This window comes from Anabrus simplex, chromosome 1 (assembly GCF_040414725.1).
Source record: "Anabrus simplex isolate iqAnaSimp1 chromosome 1, ASM4041472v1, whole genome shotgun sequence".
NCBI lineage: Eukaryota > Metazoa > Arthropoda > Insecta > Orthoptera > Tettigoniidae > Anabrus > Anabrus simplex.
The window spans coordinates 518,482,449-518,506,130 of NC_090265.1; the positions used below are offsets into that span (position 1 = coordinate 518,482,449).

A 23,682-nucleotide genomic window follows, 5' to 3' on the forward strand; every position below is an offset into this window, starting at 1 on the left:
GGTTCAACAACAATACCATCATAGGACAAGCTTCAGAATGGTACCCTTAAGGCACCAGGAAATGAGGCAAGTTGATAAACATCTGGAAGTAGAGTAGAGCAAAGGAAGGAATGGCGAAGGAACACAAGACCCGGTAAGAGCACACGATAGAGATCAGAAGCTAAATATGCTTCTCTTAGGAGTTCAAGGAGCAATATCTAAGCTTAGTCCCTGAATTGCAATGGTTCCTGAATGGAGTGGTGCACTCATATGTATGAAGGACTGCCTTGTCAAGCCCAGCTTGCTGGTGTACCAGCAGGAATACTGCATAACAATACAAGCAGTGCTCAAAATGCCCAGAATGTGCTTATATGCACGCCTCACTGATTGTCGGACACATTCAAACACTCCAGGCATTGCACATATTCGATGGCAACTTTGTTCCACGCTGGTGAAGTACTGTAGTGTCCGTAACGGCATGCGTGACTCCAAACTTAACCTTAAATACAAACTCTCCCCCCACACCCCCATTCTAGCTAATAACTAGAACAGGCTTGCCTTGTAAACTATCAACCGTAGAGCATATGTTTATAGGGACTTTTTGTGTTGTTTTCAGGAGTACCATCCATCGACTGATTACTTCCCACATGTTTGGGAACACCCTGTGTGGGACAGGCGACAATCTACTTTAAACATATAAAACCAAACAACCATTTGCATACAAATGCAGACTCTACTTCACAGCAAATCTAGTCCCATTAGGCACAGGACTGATGAAAAAAGACAATCCCAGAGTTGGTTGAGATAGATGGAGCTAAACTGAGCAAATGAAATTTGTTTGTTATATTCTGATTTGGGTGTATTGATATTTTTACTTTTTAAAATTATAAGTCTTGATCTTTTTTAATGTGATATTAATGTGATATTAATGAAAAGATGTGAAAGAATACTTGACAGTTGTTAACTCGGAATCATACCTCTGTGTTTTAGGTGACTTCTGGATCTCCCCAGCATCGGGATGTTGAGGAGGGAATATCAAGTGATTCACGGTACAGTTCCCCTGTACACATTCTCAGACATGAGGAAGAAAGAAAGAAGTCACCTTCTGGTGGGTATTATAATAGTATGATCGGCAGTGATAGTGACATTGATCTGAATGAATCTGCTCAGAATGAGGAGCTAATTCATCATACCATTGAGCATATCAAGCAGAGTACTGGCTCTAGCCCACAGTTTTCAGGCAACAGAATTAATGTTGAGGCTGATATTGAGCGGGAGAATGTTCAAGAGAAGACAGAGCAGGAAGAGGTACCACGTAGACCTAAAAGACCAGTCCCTCTTCCCAGAATCAAAACTGGGAAAAGAAATAAAGATCAGCCTAACAGTGAAACAAGACAGGTATTAAAGGATGAAGAAAGAAGACAAACGAAACAAGAAGCCGAAGAGGAGATCACAGTTGTGACTGAGGAACCTGAAACAGTAAAGCCCTCACCAGTCAAACAGAAAATAAAGACTCCTGTGAAGAAGTCTCATGCTAAAGTGAAAGCAGCTGAATTTACATACGAAAAGATTATCGGTGTGTTTATTCACCGCAGCGACCATTTGACAGCAGATGCTCTGGTTACTCATCCTCTGGTGAAAGTTCACCTAGTCAATGCAGATACAGGCGAGTACCTCAAGAAGAGTGATCCTAACCGCTCTGTCTCTTTCTTTTATGAGAGTAAGGAAACGGACTATATTCAACCCCTTATGACAGATGTATTTGACTTTCAAGCTCGCAAGTAAGTAGTTCTAATGACTTTTTAAATGGAATAATACTAAGTTGATTGAAAAATATTTTCAACCAACCCAGTATTATCTTTCTATTTGTTATTGGTTCTGTTTCGAAGAATATTTCAAGACAAATATTCACCAGAATATAATTTTTAAAATGTGATGACAAAATGCAATTCAGGTAAGTTTGGAATTCTTTAGGAGACTAGTTTGAGTGTCAGGTCAGCTGATGAAGAGATATGTGAGAAGAGTGATTAGTAGGAGTAAAACTGCACAGTCCATGAAGGTCTCTTAAGGCGTAGACCTTCAGCACTAAAAGGGATAGGGTGGTACACATTTCTTTATTTTTAAAGGAGATTTCAAATACCAAATTTCACGTCTGTAACATCTTCAGTATCCAAATTAAAATAATTCAACCCCATTTTCAGTCATTTTTACATGTTTCTTTATTTTTAATATGGATAAAAATGCCATTTTCACTTTTGTAACATGTTAAGTTTTTGAGATATACTGTAGAAATGCTCATTTTAAAATTTCACCCCCTTTTTAGTTCCCCTTATGTAGAGTTTCCAAAAACAAATCACCTATGTTTCATTACTTTTACAGGAGATTCCAAATACCAATTTTTATGTCTGTAACATTTTACGTTTCTGAGATATACTGTAGATATTATCTTTCTAAAAATTCACCCCAATTTGTCACTCCTGTTTAACCCTCATTAATTGGATTTTCCAAAAAACAAAAAAATACGTGTTTCTTTATTTTTAAAGGAGATCCCAAACACCAATATTCAGGTGTGTAATATCTTCAGTTTCTGAGACATAAGCATCCTCATTAAAGGCATTCAAACCCTTTTTCAGCCTTTTTCACCCCTCCTATTGGAATTTTCCAAAAACAAAAAATATGTGTTTCTTTATTTCTGAAGGAGATTCTAAATACCAATTTTTACATCTGTAAACTTTTAAAGATTTGAGATAGAGATACACTCATTTTAACCCCCCCCCCACATAATTGGATTTTCCAAGAACAAAAAAATATGTGTTTATTTTTTAAGGAGATCCGAAAACCAATTTTCAAGTCTTTAATATCTTCAGTTTCTGAGATCCTCATTAAAGGCATTCAACTCCTTTTCCACCCTTTCTCACCCCTCCTATTGGGATTTTCTGAAAACAAAAAAATACGTATTTCTTTATTTTTAAAGGAGATTGTAAATACCAGGTTTTCTTTACATCTGTTAACTTTTAAAGTTTTGAGATATAGATACAAAGCAAAGCAAAGTCATCTCTGTACAGGCCATGAAGGCCCTTGGAGGGGTGGAAGGTAAAGACTTCCACTATCCGTAATCTCGGCACTTGAGGGGGTAGAATGGTTAGCTCTACGCCCGGCCGCCTTTGCCCCCAGGAATCGACCTGGTACTCATTTTTGGTGTAGGCTGAGTGAACCTCAGGGCCAGGTGCACCTCCAGAAGTGGAAATCTTGTTTCTTAAATTTTACGACTTCCTGATGGGGATTCAAATCCACGTCCTTCCGGCACCTTGGCCAGACAGCCCCTGAGATATAGGTACACGCATTTTAAAAATTCACCCCCTTAGCGATGGAATATCTAAAAATCCTCCCTTGGCGAGCACCTACATTGTAATATAAATGTATCCTCAAAATTTCATTTCTTTATGTCCAGTAGTTTTGGCTCGGTGATGATGAATGAATCAGTCAGTCAGTCAGGACATGTTCTTTTATATATATAGATTTGTACATTATTTTGAATTTATGTGGTCAACTGCATCTACCGTCAGGTGAATATATTTATCTCTCTCTAACAAAAATATACTATTTAATACTAAATTTTATTTAGTTTCATGGAGACTCCAGTACTGCTGATGCACACAGACTGATCGGTTACAACTGAGCCACTCCTGAAGAAATGTTGTGCGACTAGGACAGTACTTGCACAGGAGCTTATCTAGCTGATTAATAACTCTGCCATCTTCTGCAGTTTTACACTACTGTAACAAATTTATTTAAATGAGTATAACATGATCATGATTAATAAAAGCAAAATTATATTCTTCTTGCACGTTTTTTTACACTCACTACCAGCTACAGTACATTCAAATGAAACGAAACTAATTTTTATATGTCTGTATTTCATTGCCCCCCTCTCTCATGTCGCCATGTCTCAAACTATCTGGGATACACTGTAGTACTGTTTCTCTCTCGCATCCTTCCTACATACTTTAAACCCCTTTTGTGCTAAAATCTCCCTGTTAGCAGGAGTAGATGTCACGACTGGGCTGTACTTATCCTCACAAGACTAAACCAATGCAGTTTGGATCCTCGAACAAAGGCAGAAATCTTAGGTTGATCTGATAATTGAATATAGACCAGGCTAGATAGCATTAATTTATGCTAATTAGTAGATCACATTAGTGGTTGTTGTCAAACTAAAGTCAGAAGCAGTGAAATTGAAGACAAACAAGTAGTACTAATGGCAGACTCCAGACTGAGCTTGGAACCTGTCAGTTTATTAGTTCAAAGTGTTGTGTCCTATAGCAGGCTTTCACACAGCATGTAGTTCTGTCTTCTGCCATCCTCTTCATTTTCTGGTACCTTCCTGCTATTTTGACACTGTCCTCCATCTGGTATTTTGTTCATTCTCTTCCCCTCCTGCCTACTGTTCCTTCTAGTACATCCACTAACAAACATTCTCTTCGTAGCCAGTGCCCAAGTCAGTTCCTTTTCCTCATTCTGATAAACCCATTCTCTGTTCACCAACTGTCCTCAATACCTCATTCCTTATCCTTTCTAGCCAGGTTATCATCCATTCTCCTCTACAATGACATCTCAGATGCTGCCAGTCTTGTTTCATCCTCCTTCCTCATTGTCCAGATATTGGTTCCATATAATACTATGCTCCAAACAGAACACCAGTCTCTTCCTCAGGCCAATGTGTAAGCATCCACAGAGGAGTCTCTCCTTTCTGTTGAAGGTCTCCTTGATGATACAACTTTTTATCTCCTTTCTGCATCTTTTATCCTCTATTATTATGCCTCCTAGATATTTGAAGGTTAGCACTTGCTGAATGTTATTAGAAATGTTATAAGTTTAATGAATATGAATGCATGTATGCTCACATACTTTCATACTTCATTGACAAAGGAGGGATTTCTCTGGTTTGTCCTCACATCTACGACACTGTCTGGAATGGTAACGTATATATTTACTCACATGTTCTTGTTTCAGGTCATTCATCCCCGCTTGGGAAGAGCTACTTATCTTCAATGAGGACATGCAATATCTGTTGAGGAATGATCCTAAAGTTCTCATTATGTTTGAAATCCTTGACTTTGTTAGCTCTTCTGTTGCCAGTTTGCAATACAAAAAGCTGGGTATGTTCATTTTTAGTAGCATTAATATCACTAGACATCATATCTTTTGGATTTATGCTGTGCGAAAGAAACAGAATAAAGGGAAACATTATGGTTTGCAAAGACTTAAGTCTCCTTCTTCAGGAGTGAAACTTGACTAACTATGACTTTTCTAATAATGCTGAATGGTTTGAATTCAATTGACTGTTGCTTTATGTTTGTAATTATATGCTCGTTCATCACCAGAAAATGGAACACCTTCATCTAGAAGGCATTGTTGATCGATTTGGTTATGAATCTATCCTTGCTGGTCATGTACACCTATACTTACCAGTTGTCTTCCCTGGGGCAGATGAAGTCTTCTAGCAAGACAATGCAATGTGTCACACAGCTAGAATTATTTGACATTGTTTGGAAGAGTACAGCCAAGACTTTCAAGTACTTTCCTGGCCCCCTAATTCCCCAGACCAGAACCCAATTATCTGTAGGACCTCCTCAATCATCATTTTCACTCTCTGAATCCTTTTCTCTCATGACTTCAGGAAACTCTGACAACCTGCCAGCATTTCCTGTTGACAGATTGAGAGCTACACACAATGGTTACGCTAGAAATTAGCTAGTAGAAATGTAATGGTGAATGGCTTTTAGTGCCAGGAGTGTCCGAGGGGCATGTCTTTTGAATTGACGCCTTTGGGCGACTTGTACGTCGTGATGAGGATGAAATGATGATGAAGATGACACTTACACCCAGCCCCCTTGTTGTTGTATATCCTCCGCTCTCTTCGCTCAGCGCCAGCCAGCCGCACGCACGCAAGCGTGGATAGTTCGAGACTCGACGCGCAGCCTTCAGTGCGCGTGTCTGTTTCGTCGAGTGCAGTATAAAAGGAGCTCCCTGTCTGTCACTCACCAGGATTCTCCCCAGTGTCCTGCTCCAGAATACACTGTACGTCGAACACGGAGGCTACTCCTCTTAAAAATGTGTCTCGACCAGGTGGACGGAATTCTGGTAGTATGAGGTTTCACCTCAGGTCACTGCTCCAATTTCCCGTTCCTTCATCCACGTCGAGCCCCGATGCTGTACTCTACACATCCCCAATCTCCCTGAGGCTCTGACACACACATTAGATTCTCTAATTGTGAACTTAGCTGTCATTCTGTGCAAGCTCATGAACTCAGACACTTCAAGTTAGAAGGAACTCTATTAGCTAATCAATGCTAGTGAAACTGATAGTTTTCAACTATCATGAACTGAACATTCCTACGAACTATCTTTTCAAGATAGAAGCTAGTGCAAATACATTCAAAGTGTACATAGTGTATAGAAACAGAAACTCTCTCAAGCTTAATTATCTACTTTGCTTCAAGACAATTTTATGTTTATTCCTGTAAATTTCTATGTGAAGCAAATAAATAAGTTGTGTTCTTGTAAACCTCATCTTGTTTACAACACTTGTCAGCAGAATTAACCAATTATGTTTAAAATGCATGACCCTGCTGAGAATCAAACCCGGGACCCCTCTGACCAAAGGCCAGTACACTAACCATTTAGCCATGGAGTCAGACAGGTAGTAGCCATAATAATATGACTCAGCTATGTATTACTACAATTATAAAAACTATATGTTATGCAACCTTTTAGTAGGATTAAAAATTATTTGTAGAACAGTATTACGCCCATCCCGCGTCCAGTATATAGCTGACATAAAGATGTCACAACTAGATCTCAGGGTTCATTATTTTTGTACGTGTGTTACTGCACCTTTTTTATCATAAAGATTTTATTTTTAAGTGCTCGTGGGATTCAAACAATGCTGATTCGCTATGTAAATCTATCAGTCATCGGAATTGATCAACGTTTCCATCTGACGTATCATGAAATTGCAAGAAAATGGATAATTCTACAGCTTAAATCTAAGTTGATCTTTGTCACTATGGAAAACATCAATAACACATCATATTAACCTTAATTAATGTCATTTATTCAAGAAAGTAAGAATTAAGTGGATGAGAAAGGTAAAATGTGAGAATTAAGTTTAAAATTTGATTAATATTCATTCTTCTCATATGTAATAATCATCTGTGCTCATACAATCGGCATCAGTTATGCTATTTGGCTTCTTGCCTCTCCTATCTTTCACTATTTTTACAATATATCACAACTGAAAAGGATTATTAATTATATCCAATGAAATATCCATTAAAAAATATATAAATTGCATCTTGACATGGGAAATTGTTGGTTGTATCAATCTGAAGGATCATTCTGGACATTATCATATCGTTTGTTGTTCAAGAATCACCTAAATCTCAACATGTTTCCTTATTAACTTTGCTTAGGACAAGTTTTGGTAACACAGGATTTATATTTTATTTCATAGCATTTCAATATAAGCTTCTGGAAAAGATAAGTCTCTCACTCGACATCACAAATCTGCTTCTATTCAAGTTAAAATTACTATGTTAACCATCATCATGCATTATATCAATTCATTTTAAAGTAAATAATCATTGGGTGTGTCTAACAGGATGATGAGGATTTCTCAAATATGACCAAATATATTAATAAATGACCTAATGTGCAAGTTATTCTAAGTATCTTGCCTAGGGAAAATCATTTTTGAAAACACTATACAGTATCTACTCTCAATTATATTTATCACACAATATGATAGTAATTATCCATGTTAATCTCCGTTATGCCATCATTATTTGGGAAAAATTGGATTTTAAAATAGTATTATTAAGTTAAAATATCCAAATGCATAGCCAATTATTCTTAAAAGAATTCCTTTTTTGATGATCTTGACCTACAATGACGTTCCATAAGTATATGTATTATGACCTTCCATTCACGTGTAATTACATGTCAGGGAGTCATTGAAGGTCATAATTATGATAAATGCATATGGACGGCATAGATGTAAGATAAATTGTTGATGCACGGCGAATTTATATATATTCGTAATATATGAGCCGACACAACTCGCGAATTGATGGTAGATCTTATGGAAGAGAATCGGTAGATCAAGCTCAGAACCCCGTGGTGTACATCGGACCCCATGAAAACAGTGTAGTCGCAAGCGGGTATCAATAAATACTTGCAGTAACAGCTGAGAAGAAGAAAGGCCAAACATTACATATAGTATTACAGACGTCAAGGAGGCCATGGATTGAGCCGGAATTACATACAGTTAATCATCTAACAGGCGTGTGGTGTGACGTACTTCAAGTGGAGAAGAATAAACAATAGTAGCGTTTGTTCCTTTGTGAATCTCCGTGATAACGTTTCCTCAAATGTCAAAATCATATGTAAAGAAGTCAGGATCATAGTTACGTGGTTCATGGAAAGCAGCCTCATTATTATTATTGTAAATAACGAAGTTAGAATTTGTTTCAATGTTAATTCTTGAGTAGCAAAAAAAAAAAATCGGGAAGCAAATAGTGAGCACAGCTCTTGTATGCGAGTTAAAGTCTTTAAAATTTAAGAAGTTGAGGTCTAAATAACGTTTGATAAACTAAATATAGCATTGAGCGACACTAATTTATACAGGCCAGTATTAATCGATAACAGTGGACTTGTAAATCTGTATGAATTCGCTCTAATTATTTTGTTCGAGTTTCAGATTGAACCCAAGATGTTGCCTATATTTGTGAATAAGAAAGTCCATATAGAGGAGATGTTCGAGTAAACCAGTAGGATCCTGGTGGATCCGCACTCTGCCGGGATGAATGAGATGGCTGAAAAAATAACCTGACGAGCAATACCTGTGGAGAAGCGAGGAAGTCAGATGAGTAGTCGAACCTTGCCCTTCTTGTTTACTTGTAGATGCTTATAGTAGAAGTAGATCTCTTAAATGTCACACAGGTGATATAAAGTGAAATAACTTGAATGTTCTAACGTGCTAACGGTGTTGGTTTAACGTCATATGATGCTACTGCGTATATTAGAATAATGTTTTCCGTCGGTGAATATTAGGGTTAGGCGATCTTTCCTGTGTTGTTTTCCGTGTTAGTGGAACAGCTGTGAAGTGAGTGTGATCTTGAATGCTACAGGTAAGTTTGAAGTACCGATGTGTGAGATATTTGATGTAGTGATCTTATAATATGAATAATTCCGTGGAGTGTTGTGATATGTTTTGTGGATCGATTCAGTGATGGTTGTATGAATAATAGTGAAGCTCTTCAAAGATATTTTAGCTCATTTATGTAGGAAATGATGAGTATTTTCGTTATGTGATGGACATTGTGTGGCGTAAAATATGTAGGGTCATCTAAAGGTATAGTTGACGGTATAATCAGAGAATGATTTATTGAGTGGTGAATTGCGGTAGTAATTTAATTCTTTGAGATGGCCAATGGTTAGGATAGTGTTATTGAAAGGTATTTCCGCTGCGTATGTTTGAGTTTATTAGATGAGCGAGTTTTGTAGCGTTGATTGAATGCTTTTTGAAGAGATTGGTTAGGCATACGAGCTGACTTGAGTTTAATTTGGTATCACATGGATAGCGGAATGTATTTTACGAACACACGAGTAGGATCTTCGACAAGCTACTCGAACGATAATTAGATTGTGGGAGTATTGTCACCTGTACTGTAGACCAACTTGTAGCATTGCTAGATGTAGTAAGTTGGCGCTGTAGAAGTATTTTCCAGCAGGATGGAGTGGAGCCGGTGCAACACAGATCGTCTGGTATTTGATCGTTCACTTATTTATGACAGTAGTTGGTACTTTATTTCAGGTGCAGCCATATGATGCCGTTGGTTGGATGGAGACATGCAGTTATTTATTTATGGAGCAATGATACTATTATTATGTATTTGAAGGATTTTCTGTGTTTATCATGCGCCGTTAGAAAATTCAAGTTATTATTCAGTTAGTTAGAAGGTTATAATGAAGTAATAGGAAAAGTAGAGCAGGGAGGACAGGTTCGTCTAATAAATGCGTCAGCGAATGAACAAACAAGATGAATGAAAAGAAACTGAAATTGCTGATTTTCCATTATATTAATTTACATTTATTTAAGTGAATCGGTGTTGTGTAATGATGAGATTTTAATTTAATGACTGACAATTATTTTTCAAGATGGACTTGATTCTTTTAATGCGGTGCGATAAGAGATGCACAAGGATAATTTATTTTACGTTGCATATTTAGTTGTTTAATTGTAGTCAGTTAATTTCATTTTATTAAAATTATTATACTTCCAATTTCTCATTGCAACTTTCATTTATGCCTAATTTAAGTGAACTCATTATTTCGAGACTGATGTTGGATAATTACCAGGTTAATTATTGATAGGATGTGACCGCTTTCTTTCCGAAGGGCCATGCCCTGAGTGGAGGATCATGTAAACCACTGAATTCTAGTCGAGCGCATTATGAAATTTATTATCATCTTCGAACTAGGCGTCCCACAAACGGTCACAGTATGTATAACCACGTCACCATTAATCTAAGATATGGCTTCTCAGACAATATACTGCTACTGTATAATAAACATGTATAATCCTGCTGTGGGTCAATATTCCTTTCCTTACTCTTCAAATATATCATTTATATCTCATATCTCGTCGTAGTATTATATATTCATTCAACAAATTCTTCATTCACAACATATAACGTTGTTGTGTTTTCATCATTCCTTTTACCTTATGTTACTTCATATTTCTTCATATATTTCAGCTATATATATCTTATCTTATCCTCAAATAACCGTATTTCCATTTACTCACAGTATCGGACCAATATCATATCAAATAACATTAACATGTTTTGAGTCTGCCATTATCTCCATATTTAATGCATATCCTAATTTATTACGGTAACATATAACCTCTACACATCATAATATCATTTGGCATTGTGTATCGAAGATCCTAAAATTATTCCTCTTATTAACATTTCACATATGGTACAGTATAACATGGCTAATTGGGGTTCTTTGTTTTCATTAGAACACTACTAACACTTTATTACACTTCCTAACTTGGGTTTGTCTTATATTTGGTGAAGACTACCTATTCCCTTATGTCATTGGCATAAATAATCACTCGCAAGAATATAATGTAATTTAAGTCATTTTGAAAACTCTAAACGCATATCTATCAATGTACGCTTTAACTACAGACATCCTAACCTTGTTATTATTTATTTATACACATGATTAAATTATATTATTGGCTAACCTCTTTTAGAAAAACTTATCTTTTTCCATCGCTTTCCGGAACGATATTTATCATTTGGTCATCCTCTACAGCTCGGGATTCTGTTCATTCTGCTTGTCCACCATCGTTGGTGTCATCGTGGGCCAGGGATCGTCTCAGCCATGTCGGTCCAGTTCGGAATCATCCAAATAGTTGACTCTCAATCATCTTAGTAAACCATAGTTTCCTTCAAAATCTCGAGTGAGAATATAGAATACAATGATGAGATCAGCTGTGACATTATAACAGTTCCAAAGCCTTCTAACATGAATTATATAATTGGGTTCCACTTAATTAACTTTGTATAATAGCAATGTTTCTATTAGATCTCCAGTATGTTTGCAGATACTTAAATTTGTTATAATAAAGAATGGCTTTAATAGGTGTTTATCATCTCTAGTGCGGTATAGTGAATATTATTTCTTGAAATCACGGCCTTGTCATTGCTCTTCTTGTTTGCCGCTGCAAATCTGTTTATGTGGTGTATTTTATTACTTTACACGTATTTGGTAAATCTTATAATATCTTCTTATGCTGTAGGCTTATATATGTCCTATAAAGAGCTTTTCTTATTTCCTTCCCTGTTTCTGAGAATTTGACGCGATTTTACTACTTCTTCTTCAGAATACGTCCATGTACTTGAGTTAGGCTTTCATTTGTATTTTTAAACAGTGTCGTCCTTAAGAATTTGAATATATATTTTGTCTTGGTCACTGCCACCATGATTTTTTTTCATTCCGAATTTGTGTTGCTCTCATTTCCTTGATATCTTATGTAATTTATTCATTGTATCTAACTTCATCACTAGTAATTGCATACATCTTAATTTGATTGAGCTTAATTGCTGGAATAGTGGAATGGCACAGTATTGGTACCATGTGTTTTTATACATAATAAGCAGGTAAGAAAATCCAAAGGGGCTGTCTAGCCAAGGTAGTAAATGTTCACCTGGAAGGATATGGATTTGATTCCCAGCCAAGAAGTCCAGAATTTATAAATGAGATCTCTACTTCTGGAGAGCCATGTGTCCCTGACATTCACTCAGCCTATTCCAAAAACGAGTATTAGGTTAATTCGTGGGAGCAGAGAGGGCCGAGCTTAGGGTAACCACTCTATCCCACTTAATGTTGCGGTTACGGATGGAGGAAGGCTTTACCTTCCACTCCTCCAAGGGCCTTCATGGTCAGTACAATATTCATCATCATCAGTTAACCATCTCCCATCTCATCTCCACCATTCTGCCGTGTGCATCATAACTAACCTCAGTGTACAAGCATGAGATAGAACTGTATTACGATCTCCGTATATACTCTACGTTTCCCTACCTTGCCTGGCGCTGCTTGCTTCTACTCCACGCTCGCCGCATGATGTACACTGCTCATCTACTGTCAACTCGTCTGATTACGTCAGCTGTGCTACACTTTGCCGTGCTTGTGTACCGTGCACCACATGACCTTCTTCTTTCTAGAACTCGCTAGTGTGTATGCCTTCGCTTCGTTTCTGGAAAGTTCCTTTCCTCTTTAAATTGCCCTCTCCGCCCATCCATCCTTGAGTCGGGCTTACGTGGCGGAGTGGTGGATTACACACGCTAACAACTGTACTGTGTTATTATGTCAACTTCAGCTGGACATTATCTGCTGCAACTCGGTGAGCAAGGCTTATAACGCATTTGTTTACATTTGGACTTTACCTTCATTCTGGCATTTGCCTGTTATAAATACTTTACTCAGTCGAGTGGCAATGCTTCGCTTCAAAAACTTTCACATAGACTTTTTCTACTTATGAACTGCGCTACGGACTATTTGCAAAAAGAAAGCTTCTTCAGTTCTCATTTATGATCTATTGCTACTGCTGAACTATTCAATTACCCGGTGAAGAAGATCCCTTCTCATCCTAGTCCCCTTTCCCTTCCCATGCATCCCTTTTCTTTTCAGGGTTCTGGTTTCGATGCATATTGTATACTTTTGTAAATGTGGCACATCTTTTTTTTTTTTTAGATTTTTCTTCCATTTCCAAATGTGCATATATTGAATTGTTTTTTTTTTTATTTCCAGAATGTCTCTTTTGTTTTTCATTTGTTCCTTTATTTTTTTAACACATTTTTAGCTTCTATTATATAAATAACTTTAACCCCTTTTTTCACTGAAGGTGGCTCAAAGAGTCTAAACATGTTTGACTTTTATTACTCCATCTAATGATGTATTGTACCAGGAATGCCTATGGCCTGGCTCATCATATTTATAATTCATTATTTGTTAAAGGACTGCTAAGCTTTAACATTTGAAACAGCCTTACGAACGAAAGTTCTCGACTCCACTGCTTGCTGTAGGAGTGAGAGAGAAAGCGCGATGTCACAGAGCGAGGAACTGGCTGAGTGACATAATCGCCACGTGTTGTCGACCCATCCCTATGGAATAGTCTAGAAAGATTTTAATATCTACCAAACGGCTTAAGTTACAGAAATATGAGCTACACCAGTGTGATGCCCGCATTTAGAAAGGGAAGTAGCCAAAATTTGAAGTCAGTCCATTCAGTAATTTCGGAGATATTAAGGTGGAAATGAAACCATATGTTCGTCGCTTCGAGCAGCGAGCCAGTCAGCCACAGGTATATAAGGTCAACGACTCGCCGTGTATACTCAGTTGAAATCTACAACTCGTCCACGTAAGGCGATAATACTGTCGTGTCGTGCTATACGAAGTTGGAGTGAAAGCCGTACATAAATACTTAGAAAGTTTCCCATACGGGAACACGATACTTAGAAATTTCAGCCGCGTCGTGGGCTTGTGAAATATTTCAAAGTGCATCTAAGTCGAACTCCGTGTTATACAAAACTTAGGAATTTGCTACCGAATTTTCAAGGTGCATTTAAGTTGAACTCAATACAGGGCAAGACTTATCAATTTCTACCGTGTTGTGGACATGTCGATTTTTCAATATGTATTCGAACTCTGTCACTCTCAGGTACAGCGTTACGGACATTGAAAGGACTGTGTGTGATAATTTGAACCTTTTATTGTCGATGCATTTCTAAATTTAAAGACGTTTCTACATGTGTTTTCATATTTATGACTTTGAACTGTTTAATGGTTGTGATAATCAGACACTCAGTGATTAGTGGGATCGAATGTGGACAATTGTCACTTATTTAACAACTGTTTGAACAGTGCTATTAGGAAATTGACTGAACCTTAAGGACATTTTATGTTGGTTATAGGGAGTGTGGACTTTAGTAAGGCTAACTTACATGGAAAATCCACTTAAGACGTGTGTTTGAGATTTTTAGAGACAGTTGAATACGTCGTGTATGAACTGAATCAGTGCTTGATATTTCCTTGAACTGTAAACTTGACATTTCATTCTGGATTTATTACTACGTGTTTTAAATGTCATGAACTGTGCTCAGTGTTAAAATCTCGCATCACGTAGACTGTGCATTTAGAAATTGTGCATTTAAAACTCTTGTGATTTAAGATGTGAGAATATTTTACTGTAAATACTTCAAACAGAGACCTGTGTTTCTAATATTTCAGACTGTATTATTTTGAGTATTACGTTAACTGCTGCATTACGAAGGGCAATTATGAACTGTGATTTCAGACTCACATAATTTCAAAGTGCAATGCTAGTCACTATTAACAGACAGTGCTACACTTTCATGTTATCGGTCAATTGAACTTTTTCGTGTGTCAATTATATCAGATGGGAAATCTTGACAACGTGTTAAAACCTCGTAATTTGCTCGAACATCTAATTCAACGTGGGACAAATTACGACGGAGGAGATACGTGATACATCGAGGGTTAATACAAGGTACGTCGAGGGATTTGGAACGTGGTACGCCGCTGTTGGTGCTTGGTTCGACCTCATGCAGAACATCGTGGAAGGTCCAGTCGCCAATCTGTGGAGACGCATTTCATCAGTTCCAGTTTGCAGAACTCAGGTGATATGAGTGCACTTTACAATTTTCTCTGGTGAATAAGTTCAAAATATTGCACTAGACAATAACTGACTCATTGCAAAGGGACTTTTTCAGTCATAATTCTTCAGTGCTACGTTAGTCAAATCCTGCCTAATTTGTAAAAATTTTATTATCGTGTGAATTTTAATTCTACAACCTAGATAAACTGTAGGAATTAATTTAGATGGACTGTAGGTCTATTTATGAAAACAAGTAAATTTAATTGGACTTTAGGATTTTCTGAAGCCAGTGTGTATTTTCTGAAACCATATTCAGTCTGAATTTCAATTTAAAAAGACTCTAGGATTTCACAGGAGTGATTTATGAGAATCAGTGTTTAATTTTGAACTTTTTGGAAACCATATTCAGTTGATGAATTTAATTTAAACTTCAGGTTTTCATAAGAACAATTTATGAAATAAGTTTTTATTTTGAGTCACATTTAATTTATGAGTTTATGAGTCAAGATTTTAATTGGACTTTAGGAATCAACCTATATGAACTGTAGGGTTTATTTAAGTGGAATTATTAAGAATAAGAATTGATTTTTGACATTTTCAAATGTCAAGGAAACATATTCGATGAAAGGTTATATTTCTGTTCAACTTTACGTGCATTAAAGACTTCTGTAGTTTAATTTTAACTTGAACATGTTAATGAAATGATATATTTTCAAGACGTCGCTAGTATTTAAATGCGACATGGAAGCAGGGTGATTTTCATTCAAATCTTGAATAAATAAATCAGAAAAATTTATACCATCTATTATTCGCCCTGCAAAAATTCCTTCTCTGTACCGGCTCCTAAGTACCGCACACTACCTGAGATCTTTCCCATGCTCAAGAACCCATCAACTTTTCCTGGTACAGTATTGAATAGGAGCACATTAAATTTTCCTTTGTAAAGTAAAAACTGTCAATACGGAATGATTCTGATATCTTGTAATTGTGGGGAAGTGTTCATAAAACCAGTCCATACGTGTCCAGCCCAATGAACTTTGCTGTTGTTTTCTTGACAAATTGAGGTTTCTATAGCATCATGAAGATGTTGACTGAACTACAACACCTGATCATATACATGTTGATTCCCATAGGGAATTTGAAATATTTATCCGGAATGAGTAAATTTATAATACCAATATAAATGGTCCGTTATTGGACATTATAAATTTTCCAGCTCACTCATTCCTGGTTGCCAGCGTTTCGCCCTCGTGTGCTAGATTTGGCTCATCATTTGGTACCTAGTACACCTACCAAGATGCTGGCTAGTGCATACCGTGGAGGTCACTGCGTAGGCTACTTGGAGCCACCGGCAGTGCCAATACACCATGAGAGACTTTGTCTCTTTACCAAAAATATCTATATCATCTGATAGCCAAGCAGGTATCAGTTTTACCACCTCATAAGTTAGACATGAAAGTTGGATGCATCGTAATATTCTTCTTCACAATCTAAAAACCAATGCTGTTGTGTGCAATAGAATAAGATTGACTGAGATAAAGCTAGAGAAAAGTATTGTTAATGCAGAAATTCTAATGAACTCAATTTCAGGAAGAACGTGTTTTATTCCAAGAACAGGTCCTTGCAGGTTCTTGGACATTGACGTACAACTCTCATCTAGAACTACACTTACTATGGTTCATAAGAAAATTTCACAGTGCCGTGCTTGTTATGATTCTGTACAATTGACATTTATGTAACATGGAAAGTGTTCATTTTGTCATAAATTTCAAGCATTAACATGTTCATTTCAATTTTTCAATTACATTTTATATACTAATTTTGACTGTCAAAGACAGGCTTACTTACTAGTTATATTGGTGTTGACAACAATCACAATTGAAAAGTGGAGAAATATCTTGAATTTGATTTAGAAGTGCTCTACTGAAGAGATTATGAAGACTTTTCCTGCATTTGCACAAAATCTAACCTGTTATGGATTCATACAATTTCCTAGTATTTCAGAAAATTTATATTTACTATGAGGCAAGTTTATATAAATCAGTCGCATTTAACCCTTAAGAAATCCATGTTGGTAAATTTTTTTTCCAGTGGCTTTACGTTGCACTGACGCAGATAGGTCTTATGGCGACGATGGGACAGGAAGGATATAGGAGTGGGAAGGAAGTGGCCACGCCCTTAATTAAGGTACAGCCCCAGCATTTGCCTAGTGTGAAAATGGGAAGTCACAGAAAACCATCTTCAGAGCTGCCGACAGTGGGGTTCAAACCCACTATCTCCCGAATACTGGACACTGGCCACAATAAAGCGACTGCAGCTATCGAGCTCGGTGTTGGTAAAACTGTTGTGTTGTAGGATGTCATTCTAAATTAAATTTCTTAAGAGACTATTTTACTGCACACTCAAGGGTGAGTATCTGTACCCAGTGTACTGAACAAATGTAATTATTCTTTCAAACTGCACAGAACTGTATACGAGATTGTCACTTCATTGAACTGTTGCTGTTATCAGCCAGTGTAATTCTGCAGGAACAGATTCTATTTTAGCCCCCTCATGTGCATATCTCATCTTCTTTTTCTACTACTGTGTCATACAGTGGGCTTGGCACTGTTTTATGGCCAGATGCCCTTCCTAATGTCAATCCTATGTGGAGAGATGTATTCACTATTACATGTTTCTGTGGTGTTTGATAGTGTGGTGTGTTGTATGAATTTGAAGAGGAGTGTATTGGAACACACAAACACCTAGTCCCCAGAGTAATTAATCAGACACAATTGAAATCTCCAACCTGCCCAGGAATTGAACCCAGGACCCTCTCATCTGAAGGCCCAAATGGTGACCATTAGGTAAGGAGTTGGACCCCCCTCATGTGCATATGTTGTCCACCAAATGCTTTCTCATGGCTCACTGAAGTTGTTTGAGGAGTGTCCTTTGGTCAAGATTTCACTTAGGTGTCAAATGTTGTCTGAAAAGTTTTAATAACATGTAAGTAATATGCTCCATGCAAATGCCTTTGGTACTTTTTTCTTGATCTTCAAGTCAGTTCAATGCTTGTTAACTTTTTCATTTTTTTAAATAGAACCTAGAAAACTGTTAATCTAGAATTTTGAATCTGTGAGTGTTGACTGTTGCAGGTTCGGAAGGGGGCTGGCACAAAGTGGCGTGGGCATTTTTGAAACCTGTTGGTGCGTCTGGACATCTCAATGTGGAGAAGAAAGTGAGACTGCAGTTGTACAAACATCATCATTCAAACAAGTCTGACCACTTTGGTTGTTCGGTGAGCATTACAGTATTGCTTTTTAATTATTTTTGTGTCAAGCATTAATTGAAATATACAATGAATGAAACTAGGGTCAAGCTAACCTAAACCCTGGTGATCCAAATTTTTTATTAATCCAAAAATGTTAAAATATCAAAATATTTATGAAAAATTAAAAGTATGCTTGTAGTTTTACAAGACTCTTTACATCACGATCGTAGCCATGTGACCTTCAGTTTTACATGGAATCTGAACCATAGGGATGTGACTTTTCGTTTCAAAGAAAGGCATCTCGGAAGAAACATTAGTAACCCAAGGGAAAGAAAAATGCTCTTCAGTGCAGCAAAGTTAATTGGATATCATAGAGTTTGGTTACACAGAAACTAATCAAATACAACACCACACGAATATCAGTCCTAAGTTACTTCTCTGCGTATTATTATTATTTCTTTTTTGGACAGAACGTTGAGAACCAGGTGGATGAGACGATGTTATATCAGTATCTCGTTTACACATCTGTTGACTTAGCAGCAGTGTAGGACTGGATGAAGGTTGGTCGCTATCTAAACACACTTATAACAAATGTTTGCACAGCACTCTTCATATTTTAAGTTCAGTGCATTTCAAGAGTATTTTTAGGTGACCAAAAAATTTTCCAACAGTCCTGGTCCCAGTTAGTTCAGTTTTGCATGACTTTAGCCTATTGTAATTAATTTTATGCAAAAGGCCAACTCTAACCTGGAGGATAGAATTCAGAAGAAAGCAGCAAATTCATGTAAACCATTTAGGCAAATTGAAAGATAAATGTTTAAAGTATGCTTAAAACTGTCCGACCAGAGTTTTGTTGATTGATTGGAGGTATCAGGTATCTATGGATCAAATATTATTAATATTATGATCAACATTCAGAATTTCTCTCTCAGTTCTTCTCTGTTAAGTCATTCATGATAAACCATTTAATGCTCTACATGCTTTATACCTTGATCATTTTCAGGTATATTCATATTGGATAAAACGCCCACTAACTCGCTACCCAGGCACACTGTACGTGACTATCACAGGAATATCTCCTCCACTTGATCTGCCACCTGTCCTGCGTTCTCGTATGGCTTTGCAGGAGGAGTTCACTGCTGATTTATGTGGTGACCCAAATGACAGCAACAAGAATCAAGAAGAAGAAATGCTGACAGATCACACGGGAGATTCAAGCTCTAAGGTAAATGTCGACTTCAGTGACAAAATCAGTTTGTTGTCCCTGTGTTACCATAATAGCAGGTTCGATCTGACTGAGGTTGGTGGCATTTGAGCGCATTTAAATAAGGTATTGCTTTGTCTTTGGCTTGCAGCTCGCTAAGGAACTCCTGCTGGATAAAATTCTGAGACACTGGCATTTCTTAAAATGCATAGAAATTTACAGGATGTTAAATAACATTTCTAATCTGAGATTTTAAAATAACATTAATATTTGCTGGATTTCAGTTCCCTCTTCTTATTGCACAGTTTATGTTAACCCTAGAACTGGCAACTGTCGAATATTCAACTCTTTGTCCGCTGCTGTAGTGGTACTGTCGAATATTCAACATGTTCGGATTTCTTCTCATAATTTCCTCATTTCTTCCACAGATATCATGACAGTCTACTTCTTGTCGTTCTCGATGTCCATAGCAGCCGCGAGTTCATTTCATTCACATTTACAACCTCTTTGGGCCCAGTTTCACAGAAATAAATGAGTGCAGTTTTCCGACCATCTGTTTGAGCGCCAATTCTGTAGTGTTTGTAAACAAACCTTCACAGGCTCTGTTTTGCTATTCTATTTAATTTTATTTTGTAGTTTCCCATTTGGTGTGAGTTATTTACTTATGTATATATATTGTTATTTGATTGATTATATATATCCCATCATCACCATAAGACCTATCTTTGTGGATGCGATGTAAAGAGTATATACACCTTTCAAGCATTTTTGATGCAATGCAATTATCTCCAAGACAGTTACCAATAGCTATGCTACTGGGCGAGTTGGCTGTGTGCGTAGAGGCGCGCGGCTGTGAGCTTGCATCCGGGAGATAGTAGGTTCGAATCCCACTATCGGCAGCCCTGAAGATGGTTTTCCGTAGTTTCCCATTTTCACACCAGGCAAATGCTGGGGCTGTACCTTAATTAAGGCCATGGCCGCTTCCTTCCAACTCCTAGGCCTTTCCTATCCCATCGTCGCCATAAGACCTATCTGTGTCGGTGCGACGTAAAGCCCCTAGCAAAAACAAAAAAATAGCTATGCTACTTGCTACCAATGAGACCACACATTTAGTAACAACTAGGTGTTCTACCGTTGTCAGGTCAGGATCATCCTGGTACTGCATGTGACAGTAGATGGTAGTACACAAGAACCTTGTTTATCCGGCCGTCATTAATCCAGATCTCCAGTTTATCCGGATTGAAAATAATATTTTTTTTTACTATCAAAGGTACCGTCCTGGCGTTCGCCTGGAATTGAGAATGGGAAACGGTGGAAAAGCATTCCCAGGACGGCCAAGGTGGGATTCGAACCCACGCTGTTCTGAATTCAACGCACTATTAATTCCCTGGTGGTGAGTTCGAAAATGAAACCAGCCCTCCATCAGAAGAAACAATGACTCATGGAGAGGCAACAGTGCAGCTGGACAAACTGATGCCCTATTTAGAATCCTTGACTGAAACCACACTGGCAGAAATGTTGTTAGTAAAACGTCTTTGTGATCGTGCTGCGCGCAAACTTTATATATACAAATGTAAAACAGAAAAAACTCGCACATTATTTTAGTGCATAAAACAGAGTCGTAAATGTACAAAAAGTTTTCTCATATTTTTTGGTACAATTGAAAAAGGTATTACTGTACAAATTATGTTAATAGATTTATAACATGTATTGTATTTCTTTTTTAGTTTTTTCTGGATTATCCGGATTTTTGATAATCCGGATCTGTTCCGGTCCCACTTAATCCGGATAAGTGAGATTCTTGTGTACCTGTAAGAGTCTGAACTGAGGGCCTGGTGGCCAGTACCAAACCACGCAAACTAAAGGCGGAGGAGTTTACCTCTAACAGGTTTTGGTGAAACCTGTGTGTAGGAAGTGACACACAAATTTATCACAACGCTGCTGCCTTGCAGATTGGATAGCAGTCTATCAAAAGCTAAGGGAATTAACCCTGACAGAGAAACCTCACCTTGTGTTAGGCCCAGCAAGCCAGCAACGGGAGAAAATTGTCAAATCGCTTTCAACAGTAAAATGAGCCTCGTATGTGAACAAAAACCAATACATAGACCACCTTCTATGTATGATTCTGGTAAGGATGACAGTGACAAGCCCAAATTAAACAGAATTATTCAAAGAAAACTCCTGGACAGAAAAACAAAGTCAAAAGAGAAGCATTAAATACTGTAACCTTGACTACATAATGTGAGGAGCTTGTAGATCTCATGGAAAGAAGAAAGGCTGAGGTCCTTGGACCGAGTGAAACAAAGTGAAAAGGGAAAGAAAATAAATTGCTGGGGAAAGGTTACTAACTCTACTGGGATGGAAATGAGAAATTGTGTGGCATTCATAATCAGCAAGGATACCAATGCTATGGCTGATATTGAATATGTTCATTAATGAATTATTAAGCTACATCAGAAAATCAGGTTTGTGCTTCACAGACTGGTTGTAGTCAGGAAGAGAAAGATGACTTTCTTCAAGAAGTAGAGGACCACATCGAACAAGATAATATTCTTGTTATGGGAGACCTAAATGCTCAGATGGGAACTGTAAAGACAGGGTATGATGCAGCAATCGGTCCTCATGGATGTGGATATAGGAACCACAAGGGTAAATGCCTCCTGGACTTCTGCATACGAAACAACCTAGTAATCGAAAACACCTGGTTCGAAAAGCAGCTGAGCCATAAGATCGCAAGTTACAGCTGGAATGGAGAGCAGAAATCTTTTATTGACTATGTCATTTCAAACAAAGAGATGTGAAAGTGCTGTAAGGAGAAAGTCTAGGTAGTGATGACAAATTTCTAGTAGTTACCTTAGAAAACTTGGTAAAAACAATTAATATCTGACATAAACTGAGGAATTTGAAAACCAGAAAAGAGGTCTAAATACCAGCTGAAAATTAGAGACCAACTGCCCAAATGTGAAGTAGGAACAGTTGAAGAAGAATTGCTTGGATTTAAGAAAACCCTGGTGGACATTCTTGGCAAAACAAGTAGCAGAGTAAGAGAGAAAGAAACCCCATAGTGGAATGAAACTGTCCAAACAGCATTCAAAAAGAGAGAAATGGGGAAACTAGAGAGTGTCAGAAAGGTGTGGCAAGGAATTAAGAGAATTTAGAAGAACTCAGTCAGGTGTACGTGAAGCTTAAAGTGAAAAGAATCATTTCTAATTAGCGTGAACTGAATTCACGTAGAAACTAGATGAGGACAGCTAGAACAACAAGAAACCGTTATATTAGGAGGTGAGAAGTAAGAAAAACAACTATGAAGGAATAAAGGAATGACAAAGAGATAAGAAAAAAGTGAGAATTTAAGTATCAAACAACAGCAGACCACAGCAAAAAATTGTATTCAAAATGTGGAGCCCCATAACATGGATGGAAGTGGAAAATGCGTAAAGAACATGAGTAAAGCCAAGGCAACAGGCACAGCTGAGATCAGCGCTGGCATGATCAAGGCTGCTGGAGTTCAAGGATTGCAGTGGTTGTTTAGAGTCCTAAGCACTATTTGGAAGAAGAAAAACTACTTGAAGACTGAACTGAAGGAGTCATCGTCACTCTACTTAAGGCGACAGATGGAAACCCAGCAACTACAGGGGCATCACTCTATGCATGGACTCAGAATAATGAAATGCATCATAGAACAGAGATTAAGAACATTCATTGAATTGCAGCTTGAAGAGGAGCAGTATGGTTTTAGAAGGAATATGGCAACAGCAGATCTAATATTTTCTATAAGAATAATCATGAAGAAGCGCTGGGGAAAAGAAAAAGGTGCCATCTTCATGTTCCTAGATATTGAGAAGGCTTACGACAGTGTACAGAGACATATATTTGAGAATGCCTTGAGAACAGATCTATAACATGTGTTTTAATTAATAAAGTCAAAATGCTGTACGAATATTGCCAGAGTTGTATCCAAATAGGCAATGGATATTCAAAGGGATT

General features: G+C 37.5%; 1 protein-coding gene across 1 annotated transcript in view; it reads left to right on the forward strand.

Annotated features, from left to right (window-relative positions):
• Positions 1–23,682, forward strand: part of LOC136875920 (jouberin) — a 114,388-nt gene that overhangs the window by 15,028 nt on the left and 75,678 nt on the right. Inside the window, exons 2-5 of the mRNA XM_067149570.2 lie at positions 970–1,760; positions 4,993–5,138; positions 18,376–18,518; positions 19,495–19,716. Of these exons, the coding sequence (XP_067005671.2) occupies positions 970–1,760; positions 4,993–5,138; positions 18,376–18,518; positions 19,495–19,716 (1,302 nt within the window). The remainder of the gene's footprint in view (positions 1–969; positions 1,761–4,992; positions 5,139–18,375; positions 18,519–19,494; positions 19,717–23,682) is intronic.